This window comes from Microtus pennsylvanicus, chromosome 1, assembly GCF_037038515.1.
Source record: "Microtus pennsylvanicus isolate mMicPen1 chromosome 1, mMicPen1.hap1, whole genome shotgun sequence".
Taxonomy (NCBI): Eukaryota; Metazoa; Chordata; class Mammalia; order Rodentia; family Cricetidae; genus Microtus; species Microtus pennsylvanicus.
In genome coordinates, this window is record NC_134579.1 from 29,811,205 (window position 1) to 29,836,344 (window position 25,140).

Sequence of the window (25,140 nt, forward strand, 5' to 3'; positions counted from 1 at the left end):
TCTCAATGTTTAAGAGAGTTCAAAATTCATTTGAAAACATCTATAGAAATGCTCCCAACTCTTTTATGAAGTAAAATATCAGTTAAATGTAGGCTTTCCTGCCTGGGATGCGGCTCAGCGGGCAGAACTCGTGCATGCATATGGGATATATGAGATCTTGTGAGAAAAAGAGTGGAGAAAAGAAAAAGAGGCCAAATGGTTCAGCAGGTAAACGTGTGCCTTTGGCCGTGAGGCCCTGAGTCCCACCCCAGGGATACACACGGTACGAGGAGAGAACCAGTCCCCAAAGTTATCCTCTGACCTGCACACGAGTACCACAGTTACCCCACCAATCCCCCCCTTGTACACACACACACACACAAATAAATACATATGATGAAAGAAAGCTAAAGCAAAAGAAAAGAGAAAGACTGGGCATGGTGGCTCATGACTGTCACCCCAGCACACAGAAGCTTCATGTCAAGTTCAAGGCCAGCCTGGGCTTTGGTGAGTTCCAGGGGAGCAGGGCCCTGGTGAGACCTGATCCAAAAAAAGGAAAAAAAAAAAGGAAGGAAATGAAAGAGGAAAAAAGAGAAAGAAAAGCTAGGCAAGGTGGTACATGCTTGTAATTCCAACCCTTGGGAGGTAAAGGCAGGAAGACCTCAAATTTGAGACCATCCTCGGCTATCTATATACCAAGACCCTGCCTCCAAAGCAAGCAGGGGAAGGGGGATAAACATCTGTTTTGTTTTAATGCAGTAGGTGTTACTGGAGACTTTCTTGAATAAGCACTCCGACAGCAAAGAGAGTGGAAGAGGCGATGTCACGACGGAAGGAAGCCAGGACAGCTCCAGGAAGGCCTTGATCCAGCTCCTGTTTGCACTCTTACGTTATGCTCTAAACCACAGGGTGGGCAGGTGCGCAAGCGAGATTTTACAGAAGTCTACAAGCCAGTCAGGAGGTTGTTAAGGGCAACGACCCATTTTCAGCTCTTCTCCGGGTCATTCTGCTCCAGGTAGCGAGTGAAGTCATACTTGGCAAGTAGGCAGTACAGGCGGAGCTTTAATCACTGGATAAATCGATAAATCCGTATCTAGTAATTGTCCTTTTCCACTTACTCTACCTCAGAGGCAGGAAATAGTTCACAGATATAAAGTAAGACTGTTCGGGTCATGATTTACAAAACAACAGAATAAACAAGTCGGGTATTCGGGAAGCAGAGGCAGGCCCAGGAGCGGTGTGGGCCCTCAGCCGGAGGAGAGGAGCGAGAGACACAAGGGACGGACACTGGATGGCTGGGACACTGGACGGCTGGGACACTGGACGGCTGGGACACTGGACGGCTGGGACACTGGACGGCTGGGACACTGGACGGCTGGGACACTGGATGGCTGGGACACTGGACGGCTGGGACACTGGACGGCTGGGACACTGGACGGCTGGGACACTGGATGGCTGGGACACTGGACGGCTGGGACACTGGACGGCTGGGACACTGGATGGCTGGGACACTGGATAGGTGGGACACTGGACGGCTGGGACACTGGATGGCTGGGACACTGGATGGCTGGGACACTGGATGGCTGGGACACTGGATAGGTGGGACACTGGACGGCTGGGACACTGGACGGCTGGGACACTGGATGGCTGGGACACTGGACGGCTGGGACACTGGATGGCTGGGACACTGGATAGGTGGGACACTGGATGGCTGGGACACTGGACGGCTGGCATGAAGTGAGAGGCACGGATACCACTACTCTGCTGCTGCTGCTGCTGTTTAAATCTTGTTTTAAATTCTGACCAACATTTCCCCTTCCTCCTCTCCTCCCAGCTCCTCCCCACCTCCCCACCCTTCTCAACCACTTTCTTTTAAAGTTTTGACATTTTCTATAATAATAATAAAAAAAAGGAAAGCAAAACAGAAAGAAAGGTAAGCAAGCCCACTCTGTCATTTCACACCTTCGATCCTAGTACTTAAGGCTAGCCTAGGATACACAGTGAGTTTGAGGCCAACAAAACAAAAGAGAAGACTTCTTTCTGAGTCTGCAGGCGCCAGTCTGTACAAAGCCTACCCAGTCACAGTGACTCTGTGACACCGGGTTCTGAGGCTGTGACAGATGCTGCAGCCGAAGAAAAGACACCAAATCTAAACCATCCTCAGATCAAATGGACCCATGCATGGCGGGCTGGGACTCAGCTCAGCTGAAAAGGCGCCTGCCTAGCAACACTAACCCCAGCACTGCACCAAACCCTGCAACCCCAACAGCTGCAAGGCAGAGGAGGATAGACACGCAAAGCAAGCCTGGACTACATAATCTCCCCCTCAATAAACAAAATGAAACCCCAGCAGGCGACGTAATACTATGACCTATCCTCAGCAGCAGTTGAGGTGAAGCGGCCCTGGAAGGCCACTGTCATCTAAGGACACGGACGTTCATTTCGAAGATGACCGCCAAGGCATCATGTCCCCAGTACGTCTACCTCACTTACCAATATGCCTGCAACCACAGAGGCCACGGCGTTTCTCCTCTCGCTCCAGTCGATGCACTCACACTCCGGCCATCGGAAGTTATCTAGGAAGCCCGCCATGTTTACTCTGCAAGCATGAACTTTTCATTAAATAACGTTTCCTAAAGGACAAAAGACAGAAAAATAAATCAAATTCAAGAAACACTTTCTAAAAACATTTACTTTCGTGTGTGTGAGTGTGTGTGTGTGTGTTGAGGGGGTGGGGTGCCCACAGGTGCCAGAAGAGGGGACAGGGTCCTCTGGAGCTGGAATTACGGAGGTCTGCCACCTGACATGGGCTCCTTTGGAAGAGCACTATCAGGCTCTCATCCCTGAGCGCCTCTCCAGCCCTAGGAAATGCATCTGAGAAGCAAAACATCAGCGGGTGCGGTGCACCGTTAGTACCAGAGCAGGCAGCACTCTGTGAGTGCTAGGCCAGCTTGGTCTACACGGCAAGTTGTAGACTTTGTCTCAAATAACTAAATAAAATACCTTATTCCTTTATTAGAGTTGTAATCCTAAAATGACTTAAGTTCTTATCTACTATAGTTATGAAAAACCACACTTCAAGAAGTACCCATTGGCCTGGCAGTGGTGGTGCACATGTTTAATCCCAGCACTCGGGAGGCAGAGGCAGGCAGATCTCTGTGAGTTCCAGGACAGCCTGGGCTACAGAGCGAGTTCCAAGACAGCTAGAGCTACACAGAGAAACTCTGTCTTCAAAACAAAAACAAAACAAAACCACAAAACCTATTGAGATGTATGTAGCTGTACTTGGACACCAGGGGGCGCTACCATTCTTTAAATGGTCATTTAGATTTTAGCACCCACAGGTGTTGGAGCAACACCTAGCAGTGGAGAATAGGAAATCAGGGAACCATATTTTGATCAAAAGCACCATAAGGTGAAGCAAAAACAAAAAGACTGTCTGCAAATCCTTTGACAAGTCTTTCATTCAGAGGAGAATGTGTGTCCTACCCTTAAATTTGAGTCAACGGTCAGGACCAAAATAATGGAAACTATACTAATAATTTCTCCCCTCTTGAATTTGACACAATATAGATGATCAACTAAAACAGAAGGAGTACTACAAAACGAGCATGGAAAATCCCCAAAGCTTCCACGCTGAGGGACCACAGTTCCAGCTGAGTCCCTGCCAAGAGCCTCAAGCAGCAGACGTGTATGTAAAACAGGAGACTGCTGTCCTGGACGGAGTGTCAGCCACGCAGTGAGCCTTCCCAGGTAAGGTGCCCAGTATACGGAGCAGTGAAACAATATCTCAGCGGGGCCCTTTCCAAAGTCCTTACACAGAACCAAGCCTTCGAGGTTGATCTATAAGGCAGCAATAATAGTGAGGGGGAGAACGGTGTGAATGAAGATTGTTAAAAGTGTGGCACAGGAGCCCGCAGGAGCGCACACCCTTGACCCCAGCGCCCAGGAGCCAGGGGCAGCCAGATCACTGTGAATTACAGGACAGTCGGGGGACAGAGTGAGACCGTCTCAAAACAGCAACCAAAATAAACAAATACATGTGAGAGCAGTGCTCCACATTATATATAATACATGTGAGAACAGTGCTCCACATATATATAATAAATACATGTGAGAACAGTGCTCCACATTATATATAATAAATACATGTGAGAACAGTGCTCCACATTATATATAATAAATACATGTGAGAACAGTGCTCCACATTATATATAATAAATACATGTGAGAGCAGTGCTCCACATTATATATAATACATGTGAGAACAGTGCTCCACATTATATATAATAAATACATGTGAGAGCAGTGCTCCACATTATATATAATACATGTGAGAACAGTGCACATTATATATAATACATGTGAGAACAGTGCTCCACATTATATATAATAAATACATGTGAGAACAGTGCTCCACATTATATATAATACATGTGAGAACAGTGCTCCACATTATATATAATAAATACATGTGAGAACAGTGCTCCACATTATATATAATAAATACATGTGAGAGCAGTGCTCCACATTATATATAATAAATACATGTGAGAGCAGTGCTCCACATTATATACAATAAATACATGTGAGAACAGTGCTCCACATTATATATAATACATGTGAGAACAGTGCTCCACATTATATATAATACATGTGAGAACAGTGCTCCACATTATATATAATAAATACATGTGAGAGCAGTGCTCCACATTATATATAATACATGAGAGCAGTGCTCCACATTATATATAATAAATACATGTGAGAACAGTGCTCCACATTATATATAATAAATACATGTGAGAGCAGTGCTCCACATTATATATAATAAATACATGTGAGAACAGTGCTCCACATTATATATAATAAATACTGTGAGAACAGTGCTCCACATTATACTATAATAAAAACAAAGACTGCCCAGCAGGAGGCTCAGAACATCAGAGCTTCCAAAAAGGACAAGAAAAGGCTTTGTTTTAAAACACTGGATACTGCTTTTCAAAAGTAGCAAGAATCTGAAGTGACTCAACCTTACTTGCTGGTTAGAGATGTCAGGTCAGCTGGAGACTGGGGAGGGAAATCCTGAGGGATAGGTCATGGGGATAATCCCAACGCTTTAGTGTAAACTCCTTTTTGCTACCTCCACCTGCCTCCTGAACATCTATCTGTGTATGGAGACCCAGGGAACCCGCTGATGGCTAAAAGACTGAAGAGTCTAACTGCTGTTCCCTGCACGGGAAACAGGGTGCGGCTCAGTCCAAGTCAGAGGGGATTTCCAGGCATATCCTAACAAGGAACAAACCTGTCTCACAATGTGACCAAGGTGACCAGCCAGCTGATATCTCAGCTACCTCATACAACAAAGAGCAATATTGGCACTTGTGAGCAAGATATTCTGCAGACATGTTATCAGATTGTTAGCAGAAGATTGAAGTGAACAGCCGGGCGTCAGGAAGGTCACCACCACTGTGAAACAGCACCTGGAGGTTACACAGGGGAACTTCACTGCCCTATAAGCTCATCCCCTACTACCTGCTGGAAGTAGGCCTAGAAGCAGAAAACTCGCAGCTATGTCCATGCCCTGATTTGCGACCCTCCTGTGTCCAGGGATGGCATAGGACAGGAGAATTAATGAGATTAAGGATGTGCAAAAAGAGTATAGCAAAAATAAGAGAAAACAACCCTTGGGTCTCAACAATAAAGAATTCACCAGTACCAAAGACAGTCAGCAAGTAATGAATTGGGGCAAGGGGCTTGTAATCACAATGGAGGAAGGCAGCTAAGAGCTCCATCCCATAAGGACTAGTAAGGACCTCACTGAAGATCTGGGGGTTTGCTGGCTCTAAGGGGGAAACCAACTGAAGATCTCTCGGGAGAAAAGAGCCCAGAATACCAAGACCCCAGAAGAATGGTGAGCATGGGAGGGGCAGTGTCACACTGAGAGCTAACGCTCTAACTGGGACGCTCGACCTTCATGATGATTCTAGTGCTAATGCTCACCACCTGGAACTCCAGTTCTAGGGCTCTACTGTCCTCTCTGGCCTCAGGCATCGTGCACACATGTGGTACACATTCATACACGCAAGTACTCACATACAGAAGATAAAAACAAACAAACCTTTACATTTTTTAAATAGTATTTCTGTGTGTGTATGTGCCCGAGTGCACATGCAGGAAGGAGCCGCAGAGGCAGGAAGGGAACATCAGATCCCTGGAGCTGGAGTTAGAGATGATTGTGAGCTGCTATTGTGGGTGCTGGGAACTGAACCCAGGTCTTCTGTAAGAGTAGTGAGTACTCCTAACCTCTAAACTATCTCCTGCCACCAAAAAAACCTTAAAACAAAAGCCCAAAGGGACAGCCAGTGCAACCCAGAGATGACCCTGCAGGTCTCTGCTCTAAGCAACAGGAAACCACAAGGGGTTTGCAAGCAAGATGACTCCCGGTAGTGGCTGTCAGCTGCAGGAGGAGCTGAGGAGGAACGTAAACAAAGCTTTTGCATAGTCAAACGGAAGAGGATAGGATGGATACTGAGCCACACTGTACCAGCCAAGGAAAAGGTTTCATTAGACATCTTTTTAAAACATTAGCAACAGGCAAGAATGCTATCAGGTGTCCTGGTTGAGTGCCAAGTGAGAGCGCACTGATCAAAACTGGGGCTGCTGACAGGGAAAACCGAGAGAGAGTGAATGACACGAGCTGCAGGAAACAGAGACAGCTGAAACAGTCTAGAAAGGAGGCTGGCTGGTCATGTGACAGATGGGTCTTCTCCCATTTGCTGTCTTCCCTGAGTTCCCGCCATCCACAGCAGGTGTGTTCACGCAATGGTGTGGGCTAGCAAACAACTCCTCCTCTAGAGTTCTCTAGATGTTTACAAAAGGGCCTCCTGGGGGAGGAAGCCAAGAGGGGAGGGGAAGCTCCATCATTAGAGTGCCCACTGCCAGGGCAGACTCAATTAGCCCTTCTAAATGCTTAACTCTCTTTTTGTTGTTGTTTGAGATGGTCTCATGCAGCCCAAACCAAGCTCACATTCACTATACAGCAGAGGCTGGCCTTGGAAGACTGATCCCTCCGCCTCTACCTCCCAAGTGCTGGGATTACAGGTGCCACCAACACATGGCTAATTATAGCTTGTGTCATTAAAACCTCTGGGGCTAGGGAGGCGGCAGTGAGCAAAGTACCTGTCACACAGGGGCGAGAGTCAGTTGTGACAGCTGAGTCTGTGTGCTACTTTGAATCTAATTAGCCCCATATGCTCAAAGGGAGTGGCACTGTTAGGAGGTATGATTTTCTTGGAGTAGGTGTGGCCTTGTTAGAGGAAGTGTGTCACTGTGGAGGTGGGCATTGAGGGTTTGTATATGCTCAAGCCCCGCCTAGTGTCTCAGTTCAGTTCCTGTTGCCTGTGGTTCAAGATGAAGAACTCTCAGCTCCTTCTCCAGAACCATGTCTGCCTGCACACCACCATGTCCCTGCATGATAAAGGACTAAACCTCTGAAAACCTAAGCCACCCCAATTAAATGTTCTTCTTATAAGAGCTGTCATGGCCATGGTATCTCTTCACAGCAATAGAAACCCTAACAGTCTGTAATCCTAACCCTGGGAGACAAGTGGATCCCAGCACTCATGATTCAGTGAGAGACCCACTCAAAACACTACAGTAGAAGTGACAGAGGAAGACACCAACATGGACCTCTGCCCTATACACACACACAGGGAGGGGGGAGGGAGAGGGAGAGGCATGGGCCGCATGTCTTTTAAAATCCGTTACAGAGCTGGGAATGGAGCTCAATACAGAGCACTTGTCAAGCACTTGTGAGATCTGTGAGGACCTGGGTTCAATCTTCAATGATGTACACAGAAAAATAATGTAAGAAACCAGCTAACAATGACAAGAACACAAGCACCGTGAAGGATTAGGATCTTGAACTAGAGTAGAGCCAGAGTAGCACAAACTGACTCAGGTGACAGACAAGTGGAAGCTGTGCCTTTCCTGTCACCGTGGCCGCCAGCAGCTCCGGCTACTCAGCACAGGTTGCTTACAGATGTTCATTATAACCTATTCTGTTCAGTACTCACAAATTCTAATTCTTCTTGTTTTGGTTTGATTTTAGATTTTTGACACAAGGTTTAACTGTGAACTCAGGCTGATCCAGAACCCCACATGTATTCCAGACTGGCCTGGAACTTGATGCCAGGATTCTGCCATGAGGCATGCCTGGCTTCTGTGAGAACTCTCTCTCCTCTCTCTCTACCTCTCTCTCTCTCTCTCTCTCTCTCTCTCTCTCTCTCTCTCTCTCTCTCTCTCTCTCTCTCGATTTTTGAGACAGGGTTTCTCTGTGTAGCTTTGGAGCCTCTGCCTCCCGAGTCCTGGGATTAAAGGTGTGTGCCACCATTGCCCAGTGAGAATTCTTTACTATTACAATCAGTCTTACACACACACTAACATCACCAGTTTCTCACATTACTGAAGAACATTAAACTTCTAAAGAACAGTTTTAGGTCACATAAGGAGGAGGAAGACCAGGCTTCTCCCTGAAGTTCACGTCTGGTTCCACAGCCTGTGCCGGGGACAATGACACTATGCTGCTGTCCACTGTGACACACACAACGGAGACCTTTGTAGGGGTCCTCAGTTCAGATACCACGGGGAGAGGGTTATCTGCTTGCCATGGAAGACAACAAGAACAAGAGATGCAGGATGGGCCCAGCTTAGAGGACACTGCAGGTCACTGGGAAAGGAGGCCGTCCAGTGAGGACTGCAATGACGTGGCCAGCGCGCTGGGGCAGGGACAAAGGAGAGCAGCTTTCTCGAGGTAGCCATAAATCTGGTGTCTAGGTACTCACTGTGTGGACATGTTACAGGCTGTAAAATCTGGCAACATGAGTTACTCAGAGAGCTAAGTATTTGGGGGAAAACATTTTACATATTTAATATCAGGGAACACTTTCTCACCCTCTGGACTCTAAGTCACATATAAGAAAAATAAAACCTGGTAAATACTTCTAGCTTGGGGGAAAGATTAAATCTAAAAACAGAGTAAAAGCCAGAGAACACGAATTTTTAAAGTGATTTCAAGTCCATAGCTTTGTGATTCCCTGTTAACAATGAGTATTCAGTGCAGACGCCAACATGTGATCCCAGACGGACACAGCTGCCTGCCTGGTGCTCAGCCTGCAAAGCCGCCTTGGCATCAACACGTCTGACCTGAGCCTTCCCAAGCTGATCCCAGGTTATAGGTTCTGAAAGTCCCTAAGTGCGTGACTCATCATCCAGGCAGTTTTACAAGCCAGATCCCAGGGTCGCCCAGGTCACCTTGCCACTTCCCTCCACCCTGATCCAAGTACAGGTGTGCACTCCCCTGCCACACTCTGAGTCGTCCTGGTCCCCTCTCCCTCCATGCTGACACTGACCCACTGACCCAAGTACTGGTGTGCACTCCCCTGCCCCATCATGATAGCCTCCTGGCAGAGCTAGCCACATCACCCCTGCCCTCACCAGTATGTACTGTATACTGCAGATGGGAGAATTTTTATACAAAATAATGCAAATCTGGTGTTTTTCCTCCTGCTGAAAAGACTGAGTTGCCTTCTCATTTGGCTAAGAACAGACCCTACCCAACAGCCCCTCGTCCCCTGCAGATCCAGCCTCTGCGTCTGCCAAGCACTGGCTTCCCTTTCATGCTGCACAGCTGCTATAGCAGCCCGTCCCAAAGCCCCCCTAGTCTGATGCACTGTTGGGAAGGGGAGGAACTAGGAAACAAGGCCTATGAAAGGCATCAGACAGCAGGAGGGGGCATCTTGCTCCTGGCCCCTTTCTGCTCTGCCCTGGAGTCCAGCCACCATGAGATGAGCAGCTTTCATCCTCGCCACTGCATTTCTTCCTCGTCCCTGGAGGTGACAGAGCCGAGGCAGCACTGTGAGCCAAGTAAGTCTTGTCCCCTGAGGCTGTGTCCTCCAGAATCGAGCTGGAGTGCTGGAGAACCAACAGTGACTCACACCAGCTTAAACTCCTGTGCAGAGGAGTTTGGTGGGAAGGCGAAGGCATCACTGGAACCCACCCTTTAGAGTCAGAAAGTCAGGAAGAAACACACTTGGAAACTCTCCAGATTAGAAAATGTCCCTCCTTCGTGATCAGTGAAGTTTGGTGGTCACTGTACGGAATCACCTCCAGAGTCCCCCGAGGCTCCAAGAACCCCCAGACTGCAGTCACATGGCAGTCTTCAAGAGCCCTGAAGGGCAGATGCTTCAAAGGACCTCTCCTTCATTTTATGTCAGCACTGCTATTAACACGCCAAGTTAAACACCAAAAGCTTTAATGAAAACTGTTTAAAATAACGTTTTATAGGACCTGGGCCAATGAGAGAAACCCAAACACAGGTCCCATATACCAGGCATCACATACCGACCCCTTGCCTGTGAGAGGCAGAACTATAAAGAAACTGCTTATTTTTAGGAGATCCACTGCTGATGCTTGTGTACCCCAAAATTCAAATGTTAAAACCCTAATTCCCAGCCAAGTTGATAGGTTTGGTGACAGATGGCTATGGATTAGATTAGGTCATAATGGTGGGACCCTCATAAGATTAAAGAAGCCTGATAGAGATCCATTACCCTTCTTCCCACAGCATCAAGGCAAAATGTGCTCATTGAGCCAGCCAGCCCTCCCTGGGGCAGAACTCAATCACTGGCCTAACAAATTCCATCTGATCACATCTTTCTCATCTTGTCCTGTAAGAGAGGGTCACAAACTGGCATACTTGGAACCTGCTATATAGGCCAGACTTCTGCCAAACTGAACTCTACCTGCCTCCAGGACCCCAGTGCTGGCATTTCAGGTTTGTGCCATTATGTGCGCTCTAGCCCATTCTTTTCTGTTACCTTAAATTCCAGACAGGTTTATAAGATAAACATCCCCCGAGGAAATGGAAACAATCTCTCCAAAGACAGCAATCCCCTTGGCACAGGTGAGACTGTGGAACCAGCCCTAGGAGAATGAACAACTAGATTACAATGTGAACAGGACGAGCAAGCATGCAGAGACCCTGCCGTCTTGCTGCTGTCCCCTCCCTATGCAAGGTGTTGCCACCTTACAGTAGCCTCAGTTTTGCCTTCCCAGTGGGGGAGCTTTGGGATGAATTTCTTTCCTAGAGTCACCAACATTTGTCTCCTGTTTGACTGGGGCAAGTGGCTCAGTCTGGTCCACTGGAACCTGTTGGGGGAAGGGTCGCTTGTTAGTCCCGGCCGCCCAGCCACAAAATAACCACTCAGAAAACCATAGTATTTGCAATATTGTTTGGTCAATAGCTTAAGCGTATTTCTTGCTAAGTTCATATCCTAAACTAACCCATCTCCATTAATCTGTGCATCACCATGAGGTTGTGGCCTACCAGCAGAGTTTCAGCACATCTATCTCCTGTGGCGGATCCATGGCTTCTCTCTGACTATGGCTTCTTCCTCCCAGCATTCTGTTTAGTTTTCCCCACCTAGCTCTGTTCCCCTATAGCTCTGCTATAGGCCCAAAGCAGTTCCTTTATTCATTAACCAATAAAAGCAACACATAGACAGAAGGACCTCCCACACCAGGAACCCCTAGGGTCAGGTCTCCAGCTTAGGATTCTGGTGATGTCACGGGCCACCAAATCTGCCAGCACTCTGAACTCGGTCTTCCCAACCTCCAGCACTGTGAAAAATGTATTTTTGTTTATAAGCTACTTAATTTATGATATTGTGTTCCAGAAGCCCAAGCTGATTGAGAGAAAACTAGAAGAAGGGGAGCTCCTGTAACAGTTAAAAATGTGGGCGCACCTTTGCAATGGCCATGGGGAGAGGCTGAAAGCGACTGGTGCATGCTAAAAACAAGACAAAAAAAAGGAAGCACAGACCATTATGTCTGACTCTGGAGAGCTCAGGATGAAGAGAAGTGAAGACAGAGCTCCAATCGTGATAGACCGGTGGCAAAAATACGACAGTAAGGGACAAACCACTGACCTCTCAGGCAGGACTTGAGAGGGAAGAGGCAGGACAGAAGCAAAAAGGAGTCTCCTGCAAGCTAGACATGATGCCACACATCTTTAATGCCAGTACTTGGGAGGAAGAAGAAGGCCATCTCCGTGAGCTTGAAGCCAGCCTGGTTTATATGGAAATTCCCAGGCCAGCCAGGGCCAAAGAATGAGGGAAGAGAAGGAGAGGATAGAAAGAGAGGGAGAGAGTCTAGAGAGCTAGGAGCGCCCAAGGCCTCACCCTGGGGGCACTGCTCACGGCTGGGCCCTGTAGAAAGCCAATCTTTCCACCATCTCTTCCTACATGCTGACAACAGGGCCAAGTCCACCCTGCCCCGCCCCTCTAGCATAGTCCACCATGGACCTTACGTTTCCATTTAACCAAGAATCTGGATGGGACATCTGTGTGTCTCGCCCTGTTCTAAGCAGGATGAAGATGTCATGAGACCTGTGTGGAAAAACGATCGTTGTTTTAAAGGACCAAAGAACATAATTTTGGGTTTACGTTTTAGTGTTTTGTGGAAGACAGAACCTGTAATGTGTCAAAATTCAAAGTTGGCAAAGGACATTTTCTAGCTGTTGGGCTTTTTGTTTGTTTGTTTCTTTCTTTCTTTTGTTTTTCCAAAACAGGGTCTCTGTGGAACAGGCTGTCCTAGAAAGCACTTTGTAGACCAGGCTGGCCTCAAACCCCCAGATATCCACCTGCCTCTGCCTCCCAAGTACTGGGATTAAAGGGCACTGGCCAGCACTGTTGTTTTGTTTGAGAGAGTTGAGCCTGTTGTATTATCCAGGCTTCCCAGGAACTCCTGGGCTCAAGCTGTCCTCCTGCTGCAGTATCCCAAGTAGTTGGTACTACAACTACACGCTGGCTAAGGCAACTGCACAGCAGGGTTGGGAGTGTGTGCCTTGTCCTCTCACGAGTCCTTCTACAATGTAAGAAGACTGTTCACCAAAAGAGAAGCAGAACTTAAAAACGTGGGCTATTTTCTGAGCCTGCTCATATGGGGGGAGGGATGCTTGCATAGGACAGAACAGAGGCCTGAGCACATGCCCTTCTGACAAAGGAGACTGGTGTGGGCCAGTGCGCTCGGCAGAAGCCAGGTGTTACGTGCTTTGAGATAATGGAAGAAAAAGATCAGAGGTCATCAGGACTACTACTACCCCACCCCGGGCCTGGGGTGCAGCAGCCCTGAAACATGCAAGCTGGTATGTTTACAGGTCAAACGTCAATGCTGGCAACATATTATAATTTAGCAAAATAATAACAACCAATGGGAGCTCGAGAGATGGCTCAGTGCGTAAGAGCACAGATTGCTCTTGCAGTGAACCCAAGCTCAGTTCCCAGCACCCACAACATCCTGTTGTAACTCCAGCTCTAGGAGATCCAATGGCCTCTTCTGGATTCCACAGGCTCCTTTACTCACGCATATGCGTAACTGTGCACATACACATAATTAAAAATAAACTAAAGCTTTAAAATTATTAGTAATACTAACAAAACAGTTGGGTGTGGTCGCTCACATTGCCATCCTAGATTCTGGAAGGGCAAGGAAGGAGGACCACTGCTGGTCTGTGGCCAACCTGAGCTATATGGTGAGTTCAAGGAAAGTCTGAGCTACAAAGTAAGACTCTCTCACTCAAAAAAAGGAAAAAAAGTAATAACACAAAATGATAATAAATCAAATGTGACAAATACTAAGTGTTGACTCTATTGTTCTTTGAACTTTTCTGTATTATTTAAAAAAGATAAATTTTAATTTTTTGCAAAACGTATTTTATTTTATGTATATGGGTGTTTGTTTGCAGTGCCTAGTGCCCTAGAAAGTCAGAAGAAGGCATTAAATCCTAGAACTGGAATTACAGACAATTGTGAGCTACCATGTAGGTGCTGGGAATCAAACCCAGGCCCGCTGGGGGAGCAGCCTGTGCTCTGAACCACTGAATCATCTCCAGCCCCAGTACCTTTCTGTATGTTAAAAAAAAAAAAAAAAAACAGAAAACACACCCCCAGGAACTGACCCCCAGGAACTGCCACATGAATGCAAATGAGTGCTCCAACCCACGAGCCAATCCAGCTGTAGCATCCTTTCCCAGCAGGACCCGGGCTTAGGGATCATCCTCTGGACTTGCCCAGCCTACAGGGCCACAGCTGTCAGCTTGCACAGGCCGAGGGGGACTCTGCTGGGGCAGCACTAAGACAACCGAGGCATTAGGACAAACTAAGAAAGAGCAATAGTAAAAGCATCTCTAAAGGGCTCGAAGGAAACGGACACTGGGCGTCCAGGAGCATCTTCCAGCACTAGCTGGCATGTGCACCGACCTGGGCTCACTAGGGCACCTACCTGGGCAGGTTCAGGTACTTACTCGCATCTTCCTGGACTAGCTAGGTGCCAGGAACTGTTTGAGTTTTAAGCCTCCATAAGCTACAGTCTTCTGGTAAATGAACTGGGATAATGGTGACATGTCCCTAAGAAAGTCAAGACTGGAGAGGTTGTAAGAGGGGACCAAACTGAAGTCATTTTGAGTCAAACTTCCACTTTGAATAAGGGTCAAAGTTAAGTTCCAAGACCTTCCTGGGTGACTGACATCCTGGCTGGCAAGTTGAGACATGAGTTTGGGCAAGCCACCCTGCCACAGCTGAGTAAAACCAACCAAGGAGGACAGGGGAAGCATACCACAAAGACATGTTTCTAGGAAAGTCCCCTTTCCCCAAATCCTGACTGGTGGAAAATGTAGCTGTAACTTGGCACAGATGTTAGTGAGTTTTGTGCTTAAAGCTCTATAGCATTCTGGCTGGGGGGTGCTCCACACCCTCGAGGTGTAATCAAAGTGGTGGCTTGATTACAACAGGCATGTCTTTTCCTCATTGACTTGGTGTTTGTGTTGGGTCCAAGCAGGCCCCATAACAAGGGGTCTCCTTGGGGACAGTGCCTGCTGCACAGCATGAGGACCTGGTGGAAAACCTGGGGACAGCTGGCCTGTAACTCTTAGTTCTAGGGGGAGCAGGGACAGGCTGTCTGAGTCACTTCTCTACTGTTGTGAGGAGACACCATGACCAATGCCACTTACGTTTAAAAGCATTTAATCTGGGGACTCACAGCTGAGCTGCAGAGGGCTAGAGTCCGTGCTCATCGTGGTGGAAGTGTGATAGCAAGCCGGCGGCCAGCATGACACTGGAGCAGGAGCTGAGGGCTTACCTCTGACCCACAAGCATGAGGCAGAGAGCTAGCCCACCACCCAGTGACACACCTCCCTGAACAAGGCCACACCTCCTAATCCTTCCCAAACAGTTTCACCAACTGCAGCCTAAGCATTCAAATATATGAGCCTATGGTGAGATTCTTATTCAAGCCACACAAGTGTGATGGAGGTGGGTCTTGTATCTATCTGTTGCTTTCATTGGTTAATTAATAAAGAAACTGCTTAGCCTCTGATAGGACAGAAAATTAGGTAGGCGGAGTAGACAGAACAGAATGCTGGGAGGAAGAAGGCAGTGAGCCAGACACCACAGCTTTCCTCTCTGAGATGGATGCAGGTTAAGATCTTACCGGTAAGCCACCACCTCGTGGTGCTACACAGATTACTAGATATGGGTTAATCAAGATGTGAGAGTTAGCCAGTAAGAGGCTGAAACTAGTGGGCCAAGCAGTGTTTAAAAGAATACAGTTTCCGTGTAATTATTTTGGGGCATAAGCTAGCCAGGCGGCTGGGAGCCGGGCGGAACACAGCCCACCGCTCGCACTACTACACAAGTGGATCCCCTGAGCTGACCGACCAGATAGTTTAGCCAGCTGCCAAGCTCCAATTCAATGAGAAATCATGTCTCAAAAAATAAAGAGAAGAACAATTTAAGAGTAATATGCAGTGTCTACCTCTGGCTTCCTTATGAACACAAACATACAAAACACACACAAAGAAAAATGAGAAATGAAATAATCATGGCAGAGTACTCCTGTTAGCACTCAGACCTGCCAATCAACCAAAAACAGGTTTCACAAACACACTGCTCTGAGGTGTGCCGCTCCTGACTAAGCACCACGACTCTCAGGTTGAGAGAAATTATGACTGCTCCTGGGTAATCCTGCAACCTCGCTAAAACTACAGTAAAAGAGTGGCGGTACTGGCGCACGCCTTTAATCCCAGCATTTGGGAGGCAGAGGCAGGTGGATCTCTGTGAGTTCCAGGCCAGCCTGGGCTACACAGTAAGACTCTGTCTCAACAACCAAAGCAATGACCAACACCATTGCTAGGAAGGACAAAGGAGGAGCTAAAACCAGTGAAAGCACAGAAGCTCCAAAGCAAGTAACTGGGAAACTAAGGTTTCCACTAACCTAAAGGCCTCCAGCAACGAGCGGTTCAGAAGTCCCGTCCACACCCTCAGAGCCGTCTGTCATCCTAGTCCCCTCAAAATTCTAAGCAGACTCAAAGAGTGCTGTGTGCATGAAGAACCTCTGAACATGAAAGACATCAAGAGAGGGTCTAAAAAAGAAAAAGCAGCTTGACACAACAAACACACGGACACACATTCCAACCCCAGAAACCAAGACGAGAATGCTATCATAGGATCAGGGAGATGGCTCTGCCACCATTCCAGACATGTGAGCACCTGGCACCTGAGTTGATCTCCACACTAGGAGAAAAACTACTCTTCCTGAAAATTGTCCTCTGGATATAAGCACACACATTCTCTCTCTCTGTCACACACACACACACACACACACACACACACACACACACACACACAAATACATAAATAATAAGTGTTAAGAAGGAATGCTATGCTAACGAACATCAAGACTAGAAAACAGTCTTAGGATTTAAAAGTATCACAGTGGAGCACTTGTGACCATGGGGACAGCACAGCCGTCCAAAGATACCTGCTGCTGCACCCAAGCTTGACAGCCTGAGTTCGATCCCTGAAACCCCTGTGGTGGAATGAAATTTCTCCCCAAGTTGTCCTCTGACCTCCACATATGAATTGTGGCATGCACACACACACAAACACACACACACACACACACACACAAATAAATACGGTTTGAAAAATAAATTAAGAGTACACACTTCTAATCTCAGTACCCCAGAGGCCTAGGCAGGACAGAAGTTTGAGGACAGCCTAGGCTACACAATCTCCAAATAAAAAAAAAAGAGAGAGAGAGAAATAAAGAGTCAAGAAAATCAGATAGGAGCTGAGGAGATGGCTCAGGGGTGAAGGGCATCCGCTATCACAGAGGACCGTGGTATGACTCCCAGCATACACATGGCCACTCACAACCGTCTGTAACTACACTTCTGGTCTGGGAGATTGAAAGGCCCTCCGGTCTTCATGGCCACCAGGCACACATGTGACACACATGTAAGGGCAGGCAAAACACCAGCATAGAGAAAATTAAAAACAAACTTTAAAAAGTTCTAGAGAAAATAAAGTATCCATCTGAATCCTTAGCATCGAGAAGACTTTGGCAGGAAGGCTGTAACTTAAGTATGGACTGAACTTAGAGCAAGTTTTAGACCAACCTGGGTCACAGAGCAAGGTCTGGGGAAAAGACAACTAAACAAAAGGCCAGGCACAGTCGTCCTGCTTGTAGTGTCAGTGCTGGGGAGAATCAGGTAGGACAGCTGTGGGCTCATGGAAAACTGCGGCTACATAACGAGTTCCTGGCCAGCCTGGGCTACAGCATGAGAAACTATCTCAAGCAAGCAATAGCAGCGTATGCGAGGGGAGAGAAGTTAAGAAACAAAAGCAATGAGAAAACCAGAAGTGAAAGTTCACACACAATGACACATTCTCACGCTCCTCTATTGTTGTGTTTTAAGGGTTCATGGATGAAGACAGACCCGCACTCCACTCTAAACTCACGGCATTCATTGACGGAGGAAATCTGGCCGAAGGACCAAGCAATGCTCAACAGCAGGTCAGGATGGAGCGATTGCTTCAAAACTCAGAAGGAAAATGACTTCAACCAAAATTCTGTTAGCTAAAATATCAATCAAGCACGAGGACACACCCAAAGCATCCGACCTGAAAGAGATCCCAAACTAATTTCTATCAAAACCCCCCCAGACTTGGAGCCCCACTAGAGAAGGTAAGCCACTCAAAAAGAACACAGGATACAGGAGAGACCAGCACAGAAGAGCTAAAGAAGCCAGCTATGTCCCTGATGCAGAGGATACCAGGCCAAATGGAAGCAGCGCAATGTCCCAGCTGCTCTGGCAGCCTTCAACCTCAGCCTGCACACCCTGGAACCTAGCCCAGATTCCTGCCGCCACTTGGCAGGGCTGGCTTCATCTTGAGTATGTGCTGATGGTGTTTCTCCTGCAAGCCCTGAGGCCCATGTTCCAGGCACTTGCCTCCCAGAGAGGTTTGACTTTGATGGTCCTGGCAATTGCAGAAAGGCTCTGGGTGAATGCAGAGGCAGAAATGACAGTGTCTGATGTCCTTCCAGTCCTAGGTACAGAGTCCCCGGATTCCCTGATTGAACTCTGATTATCAGGGCTCTCTCCTGCATGGCGCAGTCGTAATATCCTCACAAGGGGCCCTTATGGGAGCCAGATGAACTGAAGCCATTCAGTTGGTTCACCTCCTCCTGAAAGTTATAGTGACAATACTGTCCTTTCCTTAAGGCCAAGTTTGAATTTAAGATTATAAAACAATGTAAATACCGCAAGCCAGGAAGGACATTCTCCAATAGTAAGGCTCTGTAGATGTCATGTGGGTTCTAGAAGACTTGACCTTGTCATAAGTTTATTTATTTATTTACTTATTATTTTGGTTTTTTTTTTTCAAGACAAGGTTTCTTTGTGTAACAGTCTGAGCTGTCCTGGAGCTAGCTCTTGTAGACAGGCTGGCCTTGAATTCACAGAGATCCATCTGTCTCTGTCTCTGGAGTGCTGGGATTAAAGGTGTGCGCCACCACCGCCCAGCTGTCCTACGTTTATTTAATGGATAGTTTTCTATTGATGAAGATATAGTTTATAACTCTGAGGACATTAATAAGGTATGATTTGGATTTGTATACCCTAGTAGGGAAAATTCATTCCAAATATTGTGATTTTCTCACCCTGTAAAATAAAACCATATTATATCTAACATAGCAACTATGAGATATTCTTCTCTTTATGAACTACATAAACAACCATTCCTTTGAATCTTTTTTTGGAAAAAGTTTTCTAATGCTTAAATAAAGCTTTGAAACATGCTATCTTTTCTTATTTATTTATTTATTTATTTATTTATTTATTTATCTTGGTTTTTTTGGGGGGAGGGGTTTCTGTAGACCATGCTGGTCATGAACTCAAACATCTGCCTGTCCCTGCCTCCTAAGTGCTGAGATTAAAGGCATTTTTATGTCACTTATAAAGTTTTTTATGGGGGCTGGAGAGATGGATCAGAGGTTAAGAACACTGGCTGCTCTTCCAGAGGACCTGAGTTCAATTCCCAGCAACAACATGGTGGCTCACAACCATCTACAATGAGATCTGGTGCCCTCTTCTGGCATGCAGGCAGAATACTGTATATTTTTATATATAATAAACCTTGAAAAAATTCTATTCACATGTGTGTGTCTATGTGAGAATATGCCTTGTGTAGGGGGGTTCTCTGAGGCTAGAAGAGGGTGTTGGATCAGGAAGCTAGAGTTACAGGAAGTTATGAGCTGTTTGACATGGGTGCTGGGAAATGAACCCAGGTCCTCTGGAAGAGCAGTAAGTGTTCTTTTTTCTTTAAATGAAAATACATGTAACTCACAAGCTTTTACTCAAATATTTATTTATTGTGCATGTATGAGCACAGGTGTGTAGGTGCCCATGTAGAGTTCAAAGGTCAATGCCTTCTCCACTGTACTCCACCTTATGCTTGAGATGAAGGTCTCTCTGCAGACCTAGGGGTCACCATTTGGGCTAGAGTGGCTGGCTGGCCAGCAAGCCCCTGGGACTCACCCCCAGTACTGGAGTTACGGTCGTGTCCTAAAATACAGCTTTTACTTGCCTTGAATCCCAGCACTAGGGTAGCAGCGGCAGGCAGATCTCTTTATGTTCGAAGCCTGCCTGGTCTACGAAGTGAGTTCTAAAACTGCCAGGGACTGAGAAACTCTATCTTGAAAACTGCGCACGTGCACACACAATGTATATATGTGTGCCTGTGAGGAGCGCACACGCATGTGAGTGCAGAGGCCCACAGCTGCCAGAAGACTGGATTCCCTGGAGTGTAGCAGCTGGGTTGTGAGCCTGATGTGTATTCCTTTCCGAGAGCAGGAAATAGCACTCTAACCTCTGAGCCTTCTCTCTGGTACTCCATGCATCAGCGCCCCCACCCTTTTTTAAAAAAAGATTAAATGTGTCTTCATCATCTCTTGCCAAAAAATATTCTGCTATGACGGCCTCAGGAGTACAAATGGGGGCATAAAGAGTGGAGAGTGAAGGTCTGAGAATTGTGAGGGTTTCACTTTTTGACGTTTCTGTATTGTCTAAATACTCTACTTGATAGCCTTCTGTAATGTTGAAATTGTGCTACACATTTTAGTTTTTATTACGCTAAAAGGCAAATAAGGATTATACAAGATTAATTCTTTACCCCTGGACCCCAGAAGTGAATTTAGAAAACGAAAACCAACAAAACACAGCCTTGAAGGCTGCCAGCTGGGAAGAAAGGGGAGGTCAAAAGGGCGTGTCTCCTGAAGAGGAAAAACTACGTCCTCACCCCGTTCCAATTCAACCAGCTTTTCTTGCAGTATCGCTATGCAGATTAACCTCTGGGTTTCAATTTAGGAGCAGGAAGTCCTTCTACACTACGCTCGCTCGGTTAAAGTGTAAAATCGCTTGGCTTTGCTCTTTGGAAACCCACGGAGTGAGGATGATGAAAAAGGCTGGCAAGCTAAGGAACAGGCGCCTCTGGAATTATCTAGAAATGAGACCTGTGGTCCCAGCAGGGTGAAGAGTTTGCGAGCGAGGGAAAAGGAGGCTGATTTTGTGAGCATATCCACTCCCGAGTGAGACTCGAGTTCCCACGCCCCCTCCTCCCATCGCGGCAGCACTGTGGACGCGAGCCCGCCCGCCCCTCCACCGCTACAGCTGGAAAGGTCAAGTATCTGCCTTTTGGGCTGAAGTCCCTTCCAGTGGCGACCTCGGAAACCAACTCACCGGCTGAAAACCGGCCTAGCCCACAAGAGCCACCGCCACCGCGACCACCATCCGCGCTACTTCCCTGCAAAGGCCACTCGCCACTCAGGATGAATTCCCAAAGACTTCCCTCTCATCCTTGCGCTTGCAGGGGCGGAGGGCAGACGGGAAAGTCAAGGCAGCACGGACAGTTCCCGGCCATGGCTCCGAGCAAACGGGAGGGTCGCTCGTCCCCAGACCCTCGTGGGGCCGAGGCGGCGGCGGCGCCCCGCAGGTCGTGCATCCCTACCGGTCGCACTGGGACGCTCCAGGGAACGAGTTAGAAACCTCCCAGCCTCCGGAAGAGATGCGCGGCGGAGCGGCCTCTCCCGGCCGCGTCACAGCCACGGGCGGCCGAGCGGACGCGGGCGCAGGCCGGGCCCCGCGGGTCGCCCGCGCGTTCCTCCGCACCGACTCCGGCGGCGCCACAGCACCTCAGGCCGTGCCGGGCCGGCGCCCCAAGCTCGATCGGCGGATGGTGGAAGCCCGAGACCTGCCAGCCGCACTCACCCGGCTACCTGCGACGTCCACACCGTACCCAGGCAGGCGCAGGGACGTCGAGGGTGCGCGTCGGCCGGGGTAGCTGCGGCCCGCTCAACCTCAGCCCGGCAGCCGGCGGCGGGCGCGAGGCCAAGGCGCCGGTGGGGCGGGAGCGAGGCGCCGTGCGCACCGCAGCAACCAATGGGCTTGCAGCAAGTGGCCTGCGTGGGCGGGCCATAACGCCGGGAGGCGGGGCGGGGGCCTCGGAGGCGGGGCGGGGCGAGAGCTGTGCTCATCGCGGCGACCAATCAGAGTTAGGCCGGAGAGGCAGGGGCGGGGCTTGATTCTTGAGGGCGGGGCTGGCGCGGTACTCTGCTTGTTGTCCAGGAGCTGAAGTCTGGACCTCGCTGGCTGCAGATTCTGGCGGTGTCAACACAAGCACCTCAGAGTTGGCGAGAACACCTTCGTGGGGAACCCACGCCTACTCCGCAAGATCACTTTGCATTTCTGCGGGTGAGCATTGTTCACCAGCTGCCGAGAGTCGAGCACGTGCTTCAAGATATTCAGCCGGGCAATGGTGGCGCACGCCTTTAATCCCAGCACTCGGGAGGCAGAGGCAGGCGGATCTCTGTGAGTTCGAGACCAGCCTGGTCTACAGAGCTAGTTCCAGGACAGGCTCCAAAGCCACAGAGAAACCCTGTCTCGAAAAACCAAAAAAAAAAAAAAAAAAGATATTCAGAAACCCAGACCTGAAGAGACGAAGTTACACATCCAGCCGGTACTGGTTCCCGTCACTACCCGCAAAATAAAGCCAAACTGCTGTTTTAGCCTGATGATTCTTTTTCCATCCGTCCAACCATATTTTTGGCTTTTTTAGGAACAAATCTCTACCAATCTCTTAAAGATACTGCCACTGGGTTTTCAGTATGACTTCAAAGGCCACATTTCCTACAGAATTTAATCAAAAAAGTTGAAGAAAGATACGAAGTCCAAGTTATTACAAAATTGGATGCAAACACGATTTACCAAGAGAGAATAAAGCAAAAGATTTTTTTGTCATGTAACCGTCACAAATATTATCCTGGATTGTGTTACTCCCATGGTTCTTGTATGTAATCTGGGACTTAGATGCTTGATTAACATTTGCTGCATAAATTTTTTTATGAAGTATGGGATTATGCATGCGCCCTAGCAAGCAGGCAGGAGGACACAGAGGGGAACAGCTCTGTAAGCACCTGGCCCAGGGCTAAGGGATGTAGCTCAGCTGGTATAGTATTAGCCTTGAATATGCAAGGCGCTGCATGGTACCCCCGGCCTCACATGAAGCAGGTGTAGTGGTACATGCCTTTAATGCCTACATTCCAAAATGCCCCCGCTTTGCTTTGAGTATGGTCCCAAGCAGAAGGATTCTTACTTCCAACAAGACTGAATTACATAGTAAATTCCAGACCAGCCTGAAGTGAGACCCTGTCTCAAAATAACTGAGGATCTAGGATGTAGAACTAGGTGCAACTTGGTTCCACTCACCATCAGTTTTTTAGAAAATGGGACTGGAGAGATGGCTCAGATGTCAAAGATGCTCTTACAGAGGACCCAGCACCCATATGAAGGCTCACAACCACCTGTAACTCTAGATCCAGGGAATCTGCTTCCCTCTTTTGGCTTCCCTGGGCACCAAATATGCAAATGGTACACATGCATACATGTAGGCAAAACACTTGTACATTCATATACATAAAATAAATTAAAATATAAAAAAGACCAAATTTACATACATGTTTTCTATTTGAATTGGAACTCGGCCACCACATATGTAATCATGTGCTTTGGGTTTTTTGGGTTTTTTTTTTTTTTTTTTTTTGCTTTTTGAGACAGAGTTTCTTTGTGTAACAGCCCTGGCTGTCCTGGAACTCACTCTGTAGACCAGGCTGGCCTCGAACTCACAGAGATCCACTTGCCTCTGCCTCCAGAGTGCTGGGGCTAAAGGTGTGTGACACCACGCCCAGCCCATGGATTTTCTTTTTTTTTAACATTTTATTTTTTATTTATTTATTTAACTTTATTGTGTTCGTTGGTGTGAAGGTGTCAGATCACGTGGAACTACATTTTCAGACAGTTGTGAGCTGCCATGTGGGTGCTGGGAATCGAACCCGGGTCCTCTGGAAGAGCAGTCAGTGCTCTTAACAGCTGAGCCATCTCTCCAGCTCCCCCATGGATTTTCTTAAATTCTCTTTGCCTAAGCTCCTGCAGAGGCTCCCTGGACTGGGAAGATCTTGAAACTTTAGGATCATTTTCTCCCTAGGACCAGGACTAAGGACCCATTTCACCTAAACCACAAATAGACTGAAAGAAGCCGACCAGAAAGAGAGGAGAGCAATTCAGGACACTCCGGCTGTTTACATGAGACTCCATAAGTTCTGATTTGTCCCTGTCAAGTTCTTTCCATGAACTACTTCTAACAGTGCAATTCATATCACCACCATCTAAGAGTGCAAAACAAACAGCCGCACCACAATTAAAAGACCGAAATGAGCTTTGTAAACATGATGTGTAAATATTCTCAAACACTGTCTCTCCTTCAGTAAGTTTACTGTGTTGCGCAACAAAAGGACTTCAGACTGCTGTTACAGTATCCTCAGAAGACTTCCTGGAGAGGAAGGGGACTCCTTGTTAAGACGGTGGTGTCTCTGTTATGAAGGAAGGTTTGTGTGGCATTAATCATTTGGCGAAAATACTCAAGTCAAGGGCTAATCTAAATAAACTTTAAAGCTTTTAATTTTCTGCTTTTAGTTAACTTGAACTAATTTTGGAAGCCATGTGACTGACCAATACAGCATTAGTTACCCACAGCTTTGTTTTAGAAACACCCCTGGCATGTGGCTCAAGGTGACAATTGTTAAGGTTATTCTTCAGAGCTCTGATGACCACTTCTGTTTAAAACACCTAACCCCTGCCACGCAGTGGTGGTTGTAGGCGGAGGCTGCTTGTCCATTTCCCAAACGCCCTGACTCGAAATAATCACACAGAAACTATATTATTTGCAATACTGTTTGGCCAATAGCTTAAGCGTGTTTCTGACTAGCTCTTATATTTTAAATTAATCCGTTTCTATTTATCTGTGTATCGCCACGTGGCTATGGCTTACCAGCAAGGTTCCAGTGTGTCTATCTCCTGCAGGTAGTTACATGGCTTCTCTCTGACTCTGCCTACTCTCTCTATAAATCTCTTTCAGCCTGGCTTTACTCTGTTAAACCATTAACCAAAAGCAGCTTCTTTATTAACCAATGGCAATAAAACATATTCACAGTATACATTACCTCCCACATCAGATTGTGATGGCACTCACCTTTAGACCCAGCACTTAGGAGGCAAAGGTAGGCAGATCTCTGTGAGTTTGAGGCCAACCTAGTCTATAGAGCAAGTTCTAGGATAGCTAGGGCTATTACACAGAGAAACCCTGTCTTGGAAAATAAAACAAAACAGAAAAAAAGGAAGGAAGGAAGGAAGGGCAAGGAAAAGAAAGA

General features: G+C 47.5%; 1 protein-coding gene across 4 annotated transcripts in view; it reads right to left on the reverse strand.

The window, feature by feature from the left end:
• Tmem50b (transmembrane protein 50B) overlaps positions 1 to 21,770 on the reverse strand; it is a 36,209-nt gene extending 14,439 nt beyond the window's left edge. The window contains exons 1-3 of one of the 4 annotated variants that reach the window (XM_075960033.1): positions 21,647 to 21,736; positions 10,860 to 10,965; positions 2,473 to 2,591 (exon numbers count right to left, since the gene is read on the reverse strand). In XM_075960033.1, coding sequence (XP_075816148.1) covers positions 2,473 to 2,571 — 99 coding nt within the window. In that variant the 5' untranslated portion in view covers positions 2,572 to 2,591; positions 10,860 to 10,965; positions 21,647 to 21,736. Of the gene's footprint in view, positions 1 to 2,472; positions 2,613 to 10,859; positions 10,966 to 21,646 lie in introns of all 4 variants that reach the window. The other 3 variants (XM_075960024.1, XM_075960015.1, XM_075960041.1) reach the window with 3 other exon arrangements.
• Between the last annotated feature and the right edge of the window lie 3,370 nt (positions 21,771 to 25,140).